The sequence below is a fragment of the Macaca fascicularis genome, chromosome 10 (assembly GCF_037993035.2).
Source record: "Macaca fascicularis isolate 582-1 chromosome 10, T2T-MFA8v1.1".
Lineage (NCBI taxonomy): Eukaryota > Metazoa > Chordata > Mammalia > Primates > Cercopithecidae > Macaca > Macaca fascicularis.
The window spans coordinates 34,639,951-34,657,159 of NC_088384.1; the positions used below are offsets into that span (position 1 = coordinate 34,639,951).

At 47.4% G+C, this 17,209-nt stretch overlaps 2 protein-coding genes across 56 annotated transcripts in view; both read right to left on the minus strand.

Moving 5' to 3' along the window:
• The window catches only part of SLC25A18 (solute carrier family 25 member 18), a 28,293-nt gene extending 23,065 nt beyond the window's left edge, over positions 1-5,228 (minus strand). For 20 of the 50 annotated variants that reach the window (XR_012419037.1, XR_012419033.1, XR_012419039.1 and 17 more), the window contains exons 1-2: positions 4,958-5,228; positions 722-784 (exon numbers count right to left, since the gene is read on the minus strand). Coding sequence is in view for 2 of the 50 variants with exons in the window: in XM_045364059.2 (XP_045219994.1) it covers positions 722-784; positions 4,958-4,986 (92 nt within the window). In the remaining 48 variants the exon portion in view is untranslated. Of the gene's footprint in view, positions 1-721; positions 785-899; positions 1,031-4,957 lie in introns of those variants that run through there. The other 30 variants (XR_012419042.1, XR_012419036.1, XR_012419040.1 and 27 more) reach the window with 3 other exon arrangements.
• Positions 5,229-9,082: 3,854 nt separating this feature from the next.
• The window catches only part of CECR2 (CECR2 histone acetyl-lysine reader), a 200,417-nt gene continuing 192,290 nt past the window's right edge, over positions 9,083-17,209 (minus strand). For 4 of the 6 annotated variants that reach the window (XM_074004534.1, XM_015457482.4, XM_015457484.4 and 1 more), the window contains 2 exons: positions 15,393-15,504; positions 13,114-14,432 (listed from right to left, as the gene is read on the minus strand). In XM_074004534.1, the coding sequence (XP_073860635.1) occupies positions 14,427-14,432; positions 15,393-15,504 (118 nt within the window). In that variant the 3' untranslated portion in view covers positions 13,114-14,426. Of the gene's footprint in view, positions 14,433-15,392; positions 15,505-17,209 lie in introns of all 6 variants that reach the window. The other 2 variants (XM_015457480.4, XM_015457481.4) reach the window with 1 other exon arrangement.

Here is a 17,209-nt window from a genome sequence, read left to right on the forward strand (position 1 = left end):
GAGACCAGCCTGGCCAACATGCTGAAACCCCATCTCTACTAATAGAAAAAAAAAATTAGCCAGGCATGGTGGCGGGCGCCTGTAATCCCAGCTACTCGGGAGGCTGAGGCAGGAGAATTGCTTGAACCCGGGAGGCGGAAGTTGCAGTGAGCCGAGATCATGCCACTGCACTCCAGCCTGGGCAACAGAGTAAAACTGTCTCAAGAAAAAAAAAAAAGTCTCAGGGCAGTATCCTGGCCATGGTGCAGAGGCATCCAGTAAGCATCCTTGAATCAAGGAGCCACAATGACTTCCCCTCTGACTTTGCCGTCAGACCTGTCACGAGACTGCCGGCTCCACTGTAGGGCTGTGCTCCTTTCTTCCTGCTGTGAGGGGCTGGGTTGGGGGCCTCAGGGTGAGGACCACGTCCCCACCTATCTCCTTTTATTAGCAGAGCAAGGGTGAGTATTCCCAGGAATGAGCACCTCACTCTACTAGTCAGGAGCCAGCTCTTGACTTATTGCCAAGAAAATCACTTGCTTCTTGGCTTGGATGTTGCCTGGGATACCCCACAGTCAGGGGAGGCCACTTCCTCGTGCCCACCCCTTCTGACTCTGTCCAACAAAAGGGATGAGTGTCCCTCTCCCACTGGCTGCTCTTCCCCTTTCCCCAAATGGTTTATTTGCTAGAATAGTCTTTACCTACCAACTCTTAGCTGGATGCAGACAGACAAGACACTTACCTGCTTTCGGCAAGAACCTCTGCCTTTTCTGGAACCCAGGATATAGTCCAGATCGCTGCTGAGCTACAGGGAGAGGTGGCTTTCAGTGCCAGCCAGCCTGGGCTGGTTTTCCCTTCTGGGGTCGGTTTCCCTCCCTCTGCATCCCCCTCATCCCCGCTGCAGGGTTCCAGACTCTCACCGCACACTGCACCTTCAAATAGGTGGGGTTTGAAGCAAAACCCAAAGAGGCTACTAGCCAGTCAAGCCACGCTGTACCTCCCCAGGTGGCAAGCCGGTTGCTGTTTACTTGGTTGCTAATATGACTCGGACAAAAGTCCAGGCTGGGAAAAGATTTTAACAAGGCAGCTTGGGGGTGAGGGGAGATTCGCCGCCCACTGAGAGACCTGGAAGCCAGGGAGGAAGACAAACACTGAAAATCAATGCAATGCAAACACTTCTGCAAGACATTTGGTGCCAGAAGCAAATCCCTGCTTCTCAGTCTCATGCACTTTTCTTACTGCTGATAACCGGCTATTTCAATGATCCTGGGAGGCACCCTCCCTGCAGGAATACATTTTCTGTTCATTTTGCATGTATTTTGTTGGGGGCTATCATGTGCTCAGCTGCAGAAGGGCTGCAATGTAGTTTTGGCACATTCTCCACTCTTAAGAATGTTACAAGTGTAAGAAGAAGAGGGCCAGGTGTGGTGGCTCACGCCTGTAATCCCAGCACTTTGGGAGGCCGAGGCGGGTGGATCATGAGGTCCGGAGATCGAGACCATCCTGGCTAACATGGTGAAACCCCGTCTCTACTAAAAGTACAAAAAATTAGCCGGGCGTGGTGGCGGGTGCCTGTAGTCCCAGCTATTTGGGAGGCTGAGGCAGGAGAATGGTGTGAACCCGGGAGGAGGAGCTTGCAGTGAGTTGAGATTGTGCCACTGCACTCCAGCCTGAGGAACAAGAGCAAGGCTCCATCTCAAACAAACAAAGACAGCCTGCTCACAAAAACGAAGAGGTTCGAATGGTTTCTGTGAAGATTCTGTAGGGCTTGGCAGGTGATTAAACAGGTCAGAGGCGGGTATCAGATTTGAAGCACGCCTTAGCAGAGGAAGATACATTATCTCCCCACTGAGTGTTAAAAGTAGGGGGTAGTAGGTAAGAAGACAGGGGAGGGAAGAGAAGTCTGGCAGCTGACATGAGCTTAAGGTGGCAGTTGCAGATAAGGGGGTTACAGTAGGCACCAGAAACAGTGGTGCAGTGCTGTGTCACACCCACAAGCATGGCTCAAAAAAATAGAGATCGGTGTTGGTGAGGATGTAGAGCAATTGGAACCCTTGTGCATTGCTGGTGAGAATGTGAAACAGGGCAGCCATGGTGGAAGACAGTATGGCAGGTCCTCAAGAAAGTAAACACAGAGGCCAGGTGCGGCGGCTCACGCCTGTAATCCTTGTGCTTTGGGAGGCTGAGGTGGGAGGATCACTAGAATCTGGGATTTTGAGACCAGCCTGGGCAACATCCAAGACTCTATCTCTTTTTTTGTTTTTTGGAGATGCAGTTTCACTCTTGTTGCCCAGGCTGGAGTGCAATGGCACGATCTCGGCTCACCACAACCTCCGCCTCCCGTGTTCAAGTGATTCTCCTGCCTCAGCCTCCCGAGAAGCTGGGATTACAGGCATGCGCCACCATGCCCGGCTAATTTTGTGTTTTTAGTAGAGATGGGGTTTCTCCATGTTTGTCATGCTGGTCCCGACCTCAGGTGATCTGCCTGCCTCAGCCTCCCAAAGTGCTGGGATTACAGGTGTGAGCCAACACACCCGTCCAAAATTTTTTTAAAAAATTAGTCAAAAAAATCCCAAACAAAAAATTAGCCAGGCACAGTGGTGTGTGTAGTTCTAGCTACCTGGGAGGTTGAGGAAGGAGGATCACCTGAGCCCCAGGGTTGGAGGCTGCAGTGAGCTATGATCATACCACTGCACTTCAACTTGGCAAGACCTTATCTCTATTAAAAAATAGAAAACTTGGCAGGGCACAGTGGCTCATGCCTGTAATCCCAGCACTTTGGGAGGCCAAGGAGGGCAGGCGGATCACGAGGTCAGGAGATCGAGATCAGTCTGGCCAACATTGTGAAACCCTGTCTCTACTAAAAATACAAAAATTAGCTGGGCGTGGAGTGCTGGAGTGCAGTGGCGTGATCTCAGCTCACTGCAATCTCCACCTCCTGGGTTCAAGTGATTCTCCAACCTCAGCCTCCCAAGTAGCTGGGATTACAGGCGCCTGCCACCACGCCTGGCTAATTTTTATATTTTCTGTAGAGATGGGGTTTCACCACGTTCGCCAGGTCGGTCTTGAACTCCTGACTTCAAGTGATCCACCTGCCTTGGCCTCCCAAAGTGCTGGGATTACAGGTGTGAGCCACTGTGCATGGCAAGGGTCAGCGTTTAGCAGGGCAGAGTTTCAGTTGCAAATGTTCTGGAGATGGAGGGTGGATCGTGATGGCTGCACATCAACATGAATGTACTAAACGACGCTGAGATGCATACTTCCAATGATACATTCTCTGTTACATTTTACCACCACAAAAAGGCAGGAAAGCTGGGTGGGTAATGAAGCTAGTAAGGTTACATTTAAACACAAATGGGCAGCAGTAGGGTATGAGGGGGAGGCGTTAGTATTAACGTGACATATAATCAAATGGCTAGGAAAGGACTTTTAAAACATTAGGCAAACTATGGGAAATAAAGTCTGGAAATTACATTGTAAATCATTTTAGTAATAAAAAATTTGGAACAGTGGCAAATAAATCCAATGGACAAAACAACAGCAGCAGGCAACATCCAACAGGCATTTGGAAGCGGGTGGTCACGGTACAGCAAAGAAACATGAATTAAAGACAGAACTGAGTCTGCACAGAGTGACAAATGAGGCCGCAGAGGCAGAAAAAAGATCATCCCCAGGGAGGGCTCCCAGGCTCAAGTGATCCACCCACCTCAGCCTCCTGAGTAGCTGGGACCACAGGTGAACACCATCAACCTGGCTAATTAAAAAAATTATTTTTTTGTAGAGGTGGGGCCTCATTATGTTGCCTAGGCTTTTTTTTTTTTTTTTTTTTTTTGAGGTGGGGTCTTGCTCTGTCCCCCAGGCTGGAGTGCAGTGGTGTAATCTTGGCTCACTACAACCTCCATCTCCTGGGTTCAAGCGATTCTCCCACCTCAGCCTCCCGAGTAGCTGGGACTACAGGCGCCCACCACCACGCCCGGCTAATTTTTTTATTTTTAGTAGAGACGGGGTTTCACCGTGTTAGCCAGGATGGTCTCGATCTCCTGACCTTGTGATCTGCCCGCCTCGGCCTTCAAAGTGCTAGGATTATAGGCGTGAGCCACTGTGCCCGGCCAACTTAAGTCCTTGAAAAAATTTTTTTTTACACTATATAAACTGTTTTCTTTCTTTTTTCTATGCTATGCCTCAGGTTTGAAGATGTTCAGCTCAGACTGCCTGCATCCAAGGACCAAAATGTAAATGTTAGGGCCATTCTTCCAGGTCAGTTTGCATCAGAACCACGCAAGTTGCATCTGTTGCTAGTTATAAGAGAGAGTTGGGCCTTTCTTCAGTTTAAGGTCTTAGGTGGGATGCCAAAATTTGCGTTTCTAGCAAGTTCCCAGATGATGGCCATGCTCCACTGTGAACATCACAATAGATCATGTGAGTGAGAATGATCAGAGCAGGCTGAGGGAGTGGGGAGAGAAACACCGTCACTTCTCCCAAGCTGCAGTTCCTGCAGATCTATGCTGCCTTTGGGAAATGTTTAGTATCACACTGAACATAATTACTTGTGCTGCATTTTCTGAATTATGCAGTTTTCATCTTAGCTTAGAGTGGAGCCAGGGCAAAAGAGGAATTCAAGTTGGAACAAGGAGTCCGAGAAGACGCGACTGCTGGACAGAACAGGGGATGAAGCCAGTCCCCAAACTGATGAGCCCGCAGCTCTATCCGAATTAAATGGGCTGAGAATACCAACACTCCACCCTCCTGGTACAACTGCATTGCAGGGAGGAAGCAAAAACATCTTTCCTTCATCTGCTATCTCAGCTAAGCAGTGCACTCTTTCTAGCACCTCACTACAGTCCAGTCTTTCTGTATTCTGGATTCACAATACAGGTTTATTATGAACTCTGAGCAGAGGCTGTTTTTCTCCCTTTTGGTTTCTTAGTAACTAGGCAAAGTACAAGGCTCACACGGTGGGTATTTAATAAATACTTACTGAAAACTTGCCTGTGAGTCGATGTTCATCTCAGTTGTTGAGGCACTCACGGGCCAGGCTTCACTTGGCTTTTCTCACTGCCTACTCAATTCCTTCTCAAAGCAAAACGCGTGGATATATCCAAGGAACTGGCTTCATGGCTTTTAAAAATTCTGTCCAGCTTTAACTGGCTAGAATAGGGCTCCTCATCCTTGTCATAGGCTGTCCAGAATGAAGTCCAAATCCAGGACTTGAGGAGCATGTCATGCTCTCCCGAACCTGCATAAGTCTCAAGAGCACCTGCATTGATATGCATGTCATGGATGTAGAAGGGGGCCGGGATTTCAGCTCACAATAGCCACATTTGGGGATTTTCCAGATGCCTTCGCTTTCTTGGCTAGTATTTTGCAGTCCATTGCCCTGAAGGCTTTTTATAAAATTGCTTAAGGAAACTAGGGGAGTGAGCCTTGCTAGCAGAAAGGGGACCAAAACAGATGCACAGAGGTCCCTTAGAAGTCCAAAGGAACACCATGAGGCCAGGGAAACATCTGCAGGGTCAATGTAGAGAAATCAACAGCAGTTGTCGGGGAGGACAGTGAAGGCGGCGGCTGCTGCTGGGCCACCCAGAAGGAGAGGTCCCATGATACCTCTTGCATAACAACTGCATGACATAGGCCATTCACCTTCCAGGAAGATTCCAGGGTAAAGATCAGCCCCAAAATAGCCCATCTGGGTGGTTATTTTCTCAATTCTGTTAGTAGCACTCTCAGAGAATACAGAGTATAGCAAAACGGAGCCCACAAAGGGGCTGATAAAACTTGGGGTGCCTTTCCTTCCAGTAACACGAATTGGTTTAGAGAAAAAAGATGCTGATCTTTAACAAGAGAAGCACCTACGGATGTCTCCAAATGTCAAAATAGAAAGTTGATCAGAACTTTTGAGACTAATCTACAGTAACAGTGTATAGCTTCCTGTCCCCCTAAATCTTGCTGGAATAGCTTTTATGCTTATTGTAAGTAAGCTCACCGCGTAGCATTATCTGTGTAAGCTATGTTACCCAGGGCGCTTAACAAGTGTTAAATAGTAACAATTCCAAAAATACAGTCACATTTACACTGCCTACTACACTGTTTTGAAACAGGTAACCAGTGGAAGATGCTAACTTTTGGTGTATATATATATACACACATATGTATATATATATATATTTTTTGAGACGGAGTCACTATTTTGCTCAGGCTGCTCTTGAAACCCTGGGCTCAATCAGTCCTCCTGCCTCGGCCTCCCAAAGTGCTGAGATTATAGACATGAGCCACTGCCGCCAGAATGTTTGTTTTTTCTTCTGTTGTTGTTGAGACGGAGTCTCGCTCTGTCGCCCAGGCTGGAGTGCAGTGGCGCCATCTCGGCTCATTGCAAGCTCCACCTCCTGGGTTCACACCATTCTGCTGCCTCAGCCTCCTGAGTAGCTGGGACTACAGGCGCCCGCCACCACGCCCAGCTAATTTTTTAAATTTGTAGTAGAGACGAGGTTTCACCGTGTTAGCCAAGCCAGTATGGTCTTGATCTCCCGACTTCGTGATCCAACAGCCTTGGCCTCCCAAAGTGCTGGGATTAGAGGCGTGAGCCACCATGCCCGACCTTGGTATATATGTTTGTTGCTGGTTTTGGTCCGAAGAAGATAAATCTGGAAGCACTCTAACTGGCTAAGCTCCTTATAAAAAATAAAGGCCAGGCACAGTGGCTCACGCCTGTAATTCCTAGCACTTCGGGAGGCTGAGGCAGGCGGACCATTTAGCTCAGTTCTAGGCCAGCCTGGGCAACATGGTGAGATAAAAAATTAGCTGGGTGTGGTGGGGTGCCCCTGTAGTCCCAGCTGCTTGGGAGGCTGTGGTGGGAGGATTGCTTGAGCCCGGGAGGTTGAGGTTGCAGTGAGCTGAGACCATGCCACTGCACCCAGCCTGGGCAACAGAGTGAAACCCTGTCTCAAGAAAAATTAAAGCCTATCAACAGCTAAATCTGTTGAAAAAACATTCTGGCCTGTTTGGTGAGGAATTCATGTCACGGTAGGAGGGCATCTGGAAGTTAGGAATCCAAGTTTGCGTGCATTTTAAGGGTGTGCTACTGATATGCACAGGGAGTGGATTTGCTAATGCCATCTCAGCCACTGAGGCAGCTGGACTGGGCTCTAGGAAAGCTGACAGGACAGTGAAGGAAGCCAGGCCAGAGTGGTGCTCTTCCCACCCACTGAGAGAACCCATCGAGATGCACAGTTTGAGTAGCATCATATCTGATCTGGGGTTTACTAGGGGTTTTTTTTTTTTTTTGACAGTCTCACACTCTTGCTCAGGCTGGAGTGCAATGGTATGATCTCTGCTCACTGCAACCTCTGCACTCTAGGTTTAAGCAATTCTCCTGCTTCAGCTTCCTAAGTAGCTGAGATTACAAGCGTGGGCCACCATGCCCAGCTAATTCTTGTATTTTTAGTAGAGACGGTTTCACCATGCGGGCCAGCCTGGTCTCGAACTCCTGACATCAAGTGAGCCACCGTGCCCAGCCTGATTTTTCACTTTAAAGTTGATTTTTGTTTTGTTACTGAAATGCAACTACTAAACAACAAAGTATGGTTGGCATAAAATGTTTTATCGGAGAAACACTTTTCATGGGAGAATAATTGAACAGTTTTAGAACAGTAGCAGGATAAAAGGCTCAAAAATTTGTTAGCCAGTAATAACAGAGTATCAGTGCGGACAATCAGACACCAAACAACTGGAGGTTACAAGGAGAGTGAACAGATCACTGCCTAGAAAGGGATAGCCCTAAGCATGGGTTTGGAAATGGGTACTACTTCTGGTTAAATTTTTATGGAATGAGGATTACTTACACAGTCAATTACAGATGATCCTCAACTTCCAGTGGGGTCACCTCCAGATAAACCCATCATGAGTTGAAAATATTATCAGTTGAAAATGCACTGCATCCACCTAACCCACCGAACACCACAGCTTAGCCTGCCTTAAGCGTGCTCAGTAAACTTACGCTAGCCCACACTTGAGCCGCCTTTTAAATTTTTTTTTGAGACGGAGTCTTGCTCTGTTGCTCAGGCTTGAGAGTGCAGCGGCACAATCTTGGCTCACTGCAACCTCCGCATCCCAGGTTCCAGCGATTGTCCTGCCTCAGCCTCCCGAGTAGCTGGGATTACAGGCACCCACCACCACGCCCAGCTAATTTTGTGTTTTTAGCAGAGGCAGGGTTTTGCCATGTTGGCCAGGCTGGCCTTGAGCTCCTGAGCTCAGGTGATCTGCCTGCCTCAGCCTCCCAGGTGCTGGGATTACAGGTGTGAGCCACCACGACGCCTGGCCAAACCTCTTTTATAATAAAGTGTTGAATATGTCATGGAGTTTACTGAATACCGTACAGGAAGTGAAGGAGAATGGTTGTACGAGTACTCAAAGTACAGTTTCTTCCGAATGTGTCTCTTTCGAAAACTGCCAAGTTGAATGATCGTTAAACCGGGACAGTCTGCATTTAAGGACAAAACAGGAGTTTTGATGTCTGAAGACTATAGCTAATTTCTAGGAATGTAGCTACTTTTGATCTGTTCTCCCAATAACTGGAAATAAAACATAAATGACCTTGGCAGGTAGAAAATTGCGTGCTTGCTTAGGCTGGAGCTCCCACTTCTGGCCATGTGTGTGCACAGCGGGCTCCAGGCTGGAGCTGCCGCACTGCCCCACTGTATACTCCTTTCCCACCCCGGGCACCCCTAAGCCTGGAAAGAGAGAAGTCGTGCACCTCCGGTGCAGTACCTTCTGAAAGCAGACGCCTTTACCAGTGAGATGCTGAGGGCCAGGCCAGGTTTGCGAGGATCAGCTGTGAGGAATGTTTTATCCCTGACGTGGTTTAGAACTGCCCGTCCGTATATGACTGTTTTTGAAGTTCTCTGGAACCACATTCCTCTCTCACGTGCACGGGACCCGTGCCCCGCCTCCATGGATTCTTGATGCATGAGAATGGACATGAGGGATGGCATTTTAGCCGGTGGCCTTGTGGCCTAGTTCATGCCTTTGTCCTGATGAAGTCTGGGTTTGCCCTGATGTGGAAATGACACACGGACAGACAGACGCACCATACACACAGAGGAGCCTTGCTATTTTAAGAATGTACTTTATACAAAATAACCAGTTCATATGGAAATAAATCTACAGACCTCCAAGGATCAAAAAGCTTTTTAAAAAGTTCTTTTAAAAAAATTATCCAACACACAATATTGAACTAACTATTGAGGTAAGTGTCGCTCTCAGTGAAACAGGGAATCAGCAGACCACGACAAAATATACACAATATAAAAATAAATAGCATTCCCCTTTCCAGTACTGGCCAGAAGGTTCACAGGCTTCTGCTTTTGCAGCAGAGCAGAGGCTCCGGACACTGTGTGCCAAGGTTGGTGGAGACTGACCTGGGCCCGGGGAGCTGTGCACAAGGCAGGAGAGTGAGGTACCTGAGCCCTGGCTAGGGAAGGGGAAGGGGAAGGGGAAGGGGAAGGGGAAGGGGAAGGGACCGCATGGTTTCCTGAACGGGGGTCAACATTTCAATAAGTTATGCAACATCCATGCCCCTGTTCCCACCCCAGCCACCCCCTTCAAAAACACATGCAGGACAATCAGCCGCTCGTCAGCCGTACTGACATCAGAGTTCAGTCAGTCCTCTCGTGCAGGACAAGAGGGAGAAACTAGGTAAGAAAAGGTCAAGCCAAGACCGAACAGTCCCTCCAAATGTCTGTCTAGCACAGAGTGGGATCAACATCCAGCCTGGAGGCAAAGCTTGTGTCCCAGCTTAATGTGAAAAATGAAGGCCGGGCGCGGTGGCTCACGCCTGTAATCCCAGCACTTTGGGAGGCCGAGGCGGGTGGATTACCTGAGGTCAGGAGTTCAAGACCATCCTGGCCAACATGGTGAAACCCCATTACTAAAAATACAAAAATTCGCTGGGCGTGGTGGCGCACACCTGTAGTCCCAGCTACTCGGGAGGCTGAGGCAGGAGAATCCCTTGAACCTGGGAGGCGGCGGTTGCAGTGAGCTGAGATCGCGCCATTGCACTCCTGCCTGGGGAACGAGAGCAAGACTTCGTCTCAAAAAAAGAAAAATGGGACGCAGTAACATTCACCCAAACACTGCTGTCCCAAGGGGAAAGTGCGCAAGGCTCGGTGTCCTATGGCTGCACGGCACAGAGTCCAACCCACCAAAAAAGAAATGGGGAGTCCAGCTTTTTCTCACGCTGCAAATGGCAATCACATTCTTTGTGCCTATGCAGTGATGTGAGCCCACGAATAAAAGCCTCTGCATTCTCAACCGAAATAAGAAGTATCCTGACTGAAGCTATTGTCCGGAGAGTTACCTGTGGAGACACCACACCCCAGGAACCCCAGAATTGGGCGGCACACGGCTCACTAATACATGGGACTGATTTCTGCAATGCGGGTCCATGAAGAATCTGCAGGGGGTGAACTGACTGACAGACAAACAAGGGCAACAACGCCAGAAAACCGTCAGCCTTTCTTTTCTATGAAAAGCGAGGTTCTCTTCAAGCATGTTGGGGTTCTGACACTATTGAACTGTCCTTACCTTGCGACTATAGGATTAAGCCTTCCTGTGAAATTTCAAATCAGGTCTTAAGAGCAGTGTAATATTTACAGATTTGAACTTCCATTAAAAAAAAAAAAAAAAAAGTGAACCAAGAGGTATGGATTGCAAGCTTGTTTCTGACAGCTGTGGTGACTGCAACACTGGGATTCTATGGGCCTGGGATGGCACTGAGCATACCCTTTGCCAGCAGTAGGAATCAGCAAAAATAATTATAGTACACAAAATAATACAGCAGAGAAATGGCATGGGATAACGACACCAAATGCTTAGTCACAAGAAGCACTTCCAAGGGACAAGCCAGAGTAAATCGACATTTAAAGCTGAGGTTTGACTGAACTGAGGGGCACAAACAGCAGGTCTTCAGGTTTGCATTAAGCCTAACGAAGAGGAGCATGACGAGGCCTGCCTTCCGAGAGCATCTGGCCTGGGCTCAGTAAGAAGATACAAACTGTTGGTAAGCAGCTCATGTGTACGACCAGGTAAACTAAACCAACCTGATGAAGGCTGGTGATGAAGGAGAGGCGGAGGTGGGATGGAAAGTTACGTCAACAAGAATCCTGCAGGGTTTGTTCTTATTTATCCTCCACGTGCATTCACTGTAACGAATTTTAGCCAACAGCTCCTGCTACCTTTTAAGTGAGGGGAAAAAGTAGCTGAATTAAAAACTACTTTTTAATTCTGAGGGGAAAACAAATTTAGAATCCTCCCAAGAAGCTCATCTTTTCTTTCTCTTGGGCCTTAGGGACACAAGTTTCTAACTTACTAACAACTCAAATAAAGGTGAGCCATGGGTGTTAAATCAAAGAGGTGCGAAGCTATTTCCCATTCTCCATGATCTCAGCTATCCCCGTCCTCTTGGGGACCACTGAGAGCTGGCATACTGACAAGGTGACAGTGACCCACGGGGTGAAATGTCCTTCTAGCTTGAGAGCAAACCTTTTCAGGACACCTTACACACTACTTTCTAATTATAACGGATCACATAACCATCATTTTCCTAATGGAGAAGATGGCAAATGTATTTGCATCTGCTTTAAGACACTGCATCTGCTTAAGACACTTGGAGAGAGAAGTGCTAGAGGAGGAAGAAAAGGTGAGAAAAAGATCCTGCTTGGGGATGGGTGGACTGGGGGTTCACAGCAGCTCACGGTCATGTGGATTCCTGCAACCTCGCAGCTCCAGACAGCTTATAGCAGATCTGCACTTCAAAGACCTGCGAAAGCTCAGAACCCTCCCCGGACAAAGGACGAAGCACTAGTACCTGTAACGCATGGACACCTGCCCACACAGGATGCGGGAAGGCTGACAATTCTGCGGCTGCTGTTGCTCCTGTTCACGGTGTTATAATTTAATACAGTAGTTCTATTTCCTATTGCTCTTCTTTAATATTTTCTGTCTAAAACCAAGAAGGGAGATGAAGGATAAAGGGATTTACTGACTTTTCCTGTGTAGTTCACAGCACAGCTCTAGCAACAGCTGATTGGGGCGGTCACTGGGAGAGGGAGGAGACAGGAGTACCTGGAACAGTGCGCACACAGCTGCTCGAGGACCACGAGGGCAGAAGGAAAGAGGGCACTAGCCCAGATGCTGCTCACAGCCACTCCCACCCAGGCCCCTGGGGTAGTCATGGGGAGAGGCCCACGGTGACAGTGCTCCTGTTAGGGAGAAGTGAGAGGCCTCTGATTCAAACCAGCATTACCAGGAAAAGAGAAAAGCTGTCAGTGGCCAGATTCTCTGGGCCTGGACCAGGGCTAACCAGCTCCAAACTAGCAGTTTTTTTCCCCTCCTCCCTGCTTCTGCACACACACAGAAACTCAAGTAGCAATGCTCCATGTTAGCGGATACTAGCTACAGGGCAGACCCATCCGAAAACCTTCTGTCACTCTTCTAAACCACGTTATGCCAGTGATAGGTTTCTAACAAGAATTAGGATCCAGTGAGAACACAGGCTCAAAACTCAATCCACTTGCAAATACATCAAATTTAAAAGTAAAACCTCTGAGAGCAAATCTGTACTCTTGTGCATCATAGCTCAGAGGCATCTGTGTTCCCTACTCAACTCTCAAATCTGCCTGAGCCCTAGGCAACACTACCAGGCCAAGCGTTTGCGTACGGATGTGAACTTCCGTCATCCTGGAACTGATGTCTTGAATTTCAGTTCTCTGTATCACAGATGCTTCTGATCAGCTTCCTTTTCCACGGACAGCGTTATGTTTAGCAAACTGTAAACGTGACAGTTCCGTGTTTCACTAGGAATCCTGGAATTGGAGGGAAAAACTCTACTGGCCCCTCCCACAGTTGAATTTATAAGAAACTAGGGCAGATTAATATTTCATAGAGGCTCTTCTACTGTCCCAAAAGCATGCTTAAAAATCTGCTACTCTTTACAAAGACCTGTAATTTCAGTATTTTCCTTAGTTTTTTCTTTTGTGGGATATTCAAAAGTTTAAAACGTGGGTCCTAACTTTGGTGACCTCTCAGCTAAAATCAAACACAGAATGCTAATGAGGGAGAATCCAGTGTAATTCAATTCTACAACTGTAATAAAGTAATTTAATACTGTAAAATGGTTTCCTATCACAGACACAACAAATAATTCCAAGAACTTGTTCTTGATAGCTATTTTAAATCACCATGACTGATTTTACCATGATTCACTTAAAACGAATAAAAACTATATATACTGAAATATTCCTACATTCAAACTGTAAATCTATAGAATACATTTTTCCTATTCAAACCTGTGCAATTCTTTATTGATACTAAAATATACAAACCTGAGTAGTCACTTCCACAAAATGTGATTCGTGCCAGAAAGCTGTGTGTGGTGCCTTCTAGATCACAGTCCTGACAGGGAGGTCTGTGATGAGGACGATTCATCTTCTAATATGTGAAACACTCTAGATCCCAATTCCTGATACTGGTTTACAACTATTCGGTAGGGCTGCTGGTAAAATCAGGAAGGGACACCCCTTTCTCAAATCCAGGATTTGGGCCACCAGCGTGAGAGAGCAGCCTGTCTTCCGGGCTGAAGCTTCTAGTAGTCTCCTGAGAGCACTCTGCCTCCAACAGAGACACCAGCACCAGCAGGTGGTTAGGGGACAGATGGTATCTCTCAGGCCGACTGGAAGGAAAGCAGGCCTTTCGCTATTCTGAAGGCTGGCTGGCCACTAAGGAAACACAGTGACATATTACAAGATCAAACCTTTCCTACCCTCATCTCCAGCTCCCAGAAGTATTCAGTGTGACATGATTGTAAACAGATAAAAATCACTCCAGTGCTGCGTGCCCACCAGTTAGGACCCCCATTTCTTCCGCATCCCCACCCACCCTTCCCACTTTATGTACAATACATTCACCACCAACAAAAATTATTTTAAAAGGCAACATGAAAATTCTGTAAACTGGACCCAGCTCCAAAACCATTAATACTAAGAGTAGTCCCTTCCCCAAATATATACCTGAGTTTAGCTGCTCATCAAAGTTTAAAAGCACCACTCCATTCTTGAGTAAACCCCCTCCCCCAAGTTTAAAGTGATTTTCCCTGAAGAGTGTCTCAGGATTTGGAAAAGTCATCATTAACTCCACGTTCATTTGTTTTGCCTGACTGTCTACATCAGCTGTGCAAGAGACCCCCGGACGAGGACCTTTGCAATCTGTGTGTCAGTCATCTAAGGAGTGTCCTTTTAGGGCCTGTGACTGGCTCCAGCTCAAGGATGGCACAAGTGGGTCGCCGTGAAGGGGCGGAGCAGGTGATGGGGATAGAGCTGACAGGGCACTCCCCAGCTCTCCACATTCCAGTCTTCGTGTGCAGCTTTCCATTGCTTGGGGCTCATTTCCTCCTTGGACTAGCTCTGAAAGAAACAAAGACATTTTAAACAAAAATAAAAAATTGGGTTGTTAAAAAAAAAAAAAAAAAGTAAGCCCAAAGAGTGTCCAAGCTCCTCATCTGTGAAAATGGCTTCATTCTATTTCATCAGCTACAGTTTACTTCCAGAGGGTAGGTTCTAGAGTCCTGGACTTCTCAATTCAGATCCCAGTCCCAATGCGTAACAGCCGTAGGACTTGCACACTGACAGATGATCATGATGCAGCCAATGACAACTACTTTGTGGGGGTCAAGAGAACGACTGCATGGGAGAGAAGCAGCACTCAGAGGCAGTACTCTAAAACCCACCAACCGGCCGGGCGCGGTGGCTCACGCCTGTAATCCCAGCACTTTGGGAGGCCGAGGCGGGCGGATCACAAGGTCAGGAGATCGAGACCACGGTGAAACTCCGTCTCTACTAAAAATACAAAAAATGAGCCGGGCGCAGTGGCGGGCGCCTGTAGTCCCAGCTACTCGGGAGGCTGGGGCAGGAGAATGGCGTGAACCCAGGAGGCGGAGCTTGCAGTGAGCCAGGATCGCGCCACTGCACTCCAGCTTGGGCGACAGAGCGAGACTCCGTCTCAAAAAAAAAAAAAAAAAAAAAAACCCACCAACCAGTCTCTCTCTGATGTGAAAGAAAGGGGAAGCATAAAACAGACAAGCGATCATAGCAGAAAAAATGTTGGCGGATGGTTTGGAAAAACGAGGTTTAAATACTCACCAAATTGGTACACATACATTCCATATCACAATAGGAAAAAGAGACATGTGAGAAGTGACTTCCAAGGCCTCTTGCTCTTTTTCCAAGTGCCAAGGAAGCACGATCCAGGCAAAGTTCCTGGATCCACAGGATACCTTAAAGCATTGTTTCCGAACAGCAGGGATGTCATACACTTACTTCCCACCACCTGGAGGAAGAACAGCTCTAACTTTTAGTGACTCTTACCTGATCCAGGGGAAGTGTTGGAGGCTTATGAGGCGGCAGCTCCTCCTGTGACGTTGCTGCTGTGGGGGTCTTTGGGAACGAGGCCTGCGACTGGACCGGGTGCATCTGCATTCTACAGCCACGAGAAAGAAGCGATGAATGAAGACACGTTAATGACAAAAGAAACAAGACACTGCAGTCACGAGGGTACTGCCTTTGTCACCCCGGTGATCAGGCCTGGAATCATCCATACTGGGAGAACTCCACATTCTGTGCCTCCTGGTGCAGTAAGTGGCACGCACACGCACTGCCTATGTATACTCCTGACAAAAGTGTTCAATCTACTTTTTTTTCTCTTAGAGACAGGGTCTTGCTCTGTCACCCCACTAGAGTGTAGTGTCAGGATCATGGTTTACCGCAGCCTCAATCTTCTGGGCTCAAGGGATGGTCCTGCCTCACCCTCCTCAGTAGCTGGAACTCCAGGTGTGTGCTACCATGCCCGGCTAAGTTCTTTATTTTCAGTAGAGACAGGATCTTGCTATGTTGCCCAGGCTGGTCTCAAACTCTTGAGCTTAAGTAATCTTCCTGCCTCAGCCCCCCAAAGTGCTGGGATGATAAGTATGAACCACTACACCTGGCACAAGAGTTTCATCTAAACACGAGGAGACTATGTGATGAATCTAGAATCTGGAACACTCACCATGATAACTGGTCTGGACTCTTTAGAAAACAAAACAAAGGTAGGACAACCGCTATAAATTAAGAGACTAAACAGACACAGCAGCCAAATGCATATCCATGAGCCTTGATTGGATCGTTTATCAGAAAAAAACAATCAAAATAAAACACAAAGAAATGGCTCTAAAAGACACTCTGGGGACAACTGAGGACAGAAAAATAAAAACTCTATTAGAACTTGTCGTTTGCCTCGAGTGTGGTATCATTTTGAAATGGTGCTCCAAGGAATGTCCATTCTCAGGAGACGCATGCTCAAGTATTGAGGGTTAAGGGCCATGATGTCTACAATTTACTTTCCAACAGCTTAGGAAAAAAAGTAAAGAAAAGAAAACAGGTATTTAGAGACATATAAAGCAAACATGACAAAATGTTAAATAGTAGAGAGGGTCTAGCAGTAAGACGACAGGATGGCACTGAGGAGAGGCACACTGGTTTTTATGCTGAATGGTACTGGTTTCAAGATTATGCTTCATAACTTTCATTTGTGTATATCGATTTGAAAACTTCCTGGATGGCAGATCACCTAACTGGATCTCGAGAACATCACTACACAAGCATGTGTGAAAGAAGTCTCATGGGGACTTGCTTGCATTCTGGATAAACCTGGTTTTCTCATTCAATGATAGGGTAAGAAATGAGAGGTATGTTGGCCAGGCACGGTGGCTCAAGCCTGTAATCCCAGCACTTTGGGAAGCCGAGATGGGCGGATCACGAGGTCAGGAGTTCGAGACCATCCTGGCTAACCTGGTGAAACCCCGTCTCTACTAAAAAATACAAAAAACTAGCCGGGCGAGGCGGCGGGTGCCTGTAGTCCCAGCTACTCGGGAGGCTGAGGCAGGAGAATGGCGTGAACCCGGGAGGCGGAGCTTGCAGTGAGCTGAGATCCGGCCACTGCACTCCAGCCTGGGCGACACAGTGAGACTCCGTCTCAAAAAAAAAAAAAAAAAAAAAAAAAGAGAAATGAGAGGTATGTAGTAAAACTTCAGTACTACATATGATCTCCTCTTCTACTCCCGGGTAGGCCTTTTTTTTTTTTTTTTTTTTTTTTTTTTACCTTGGTCAGTGTCTGCACATGGCAGCAATGTTGACACAGCCTTGCT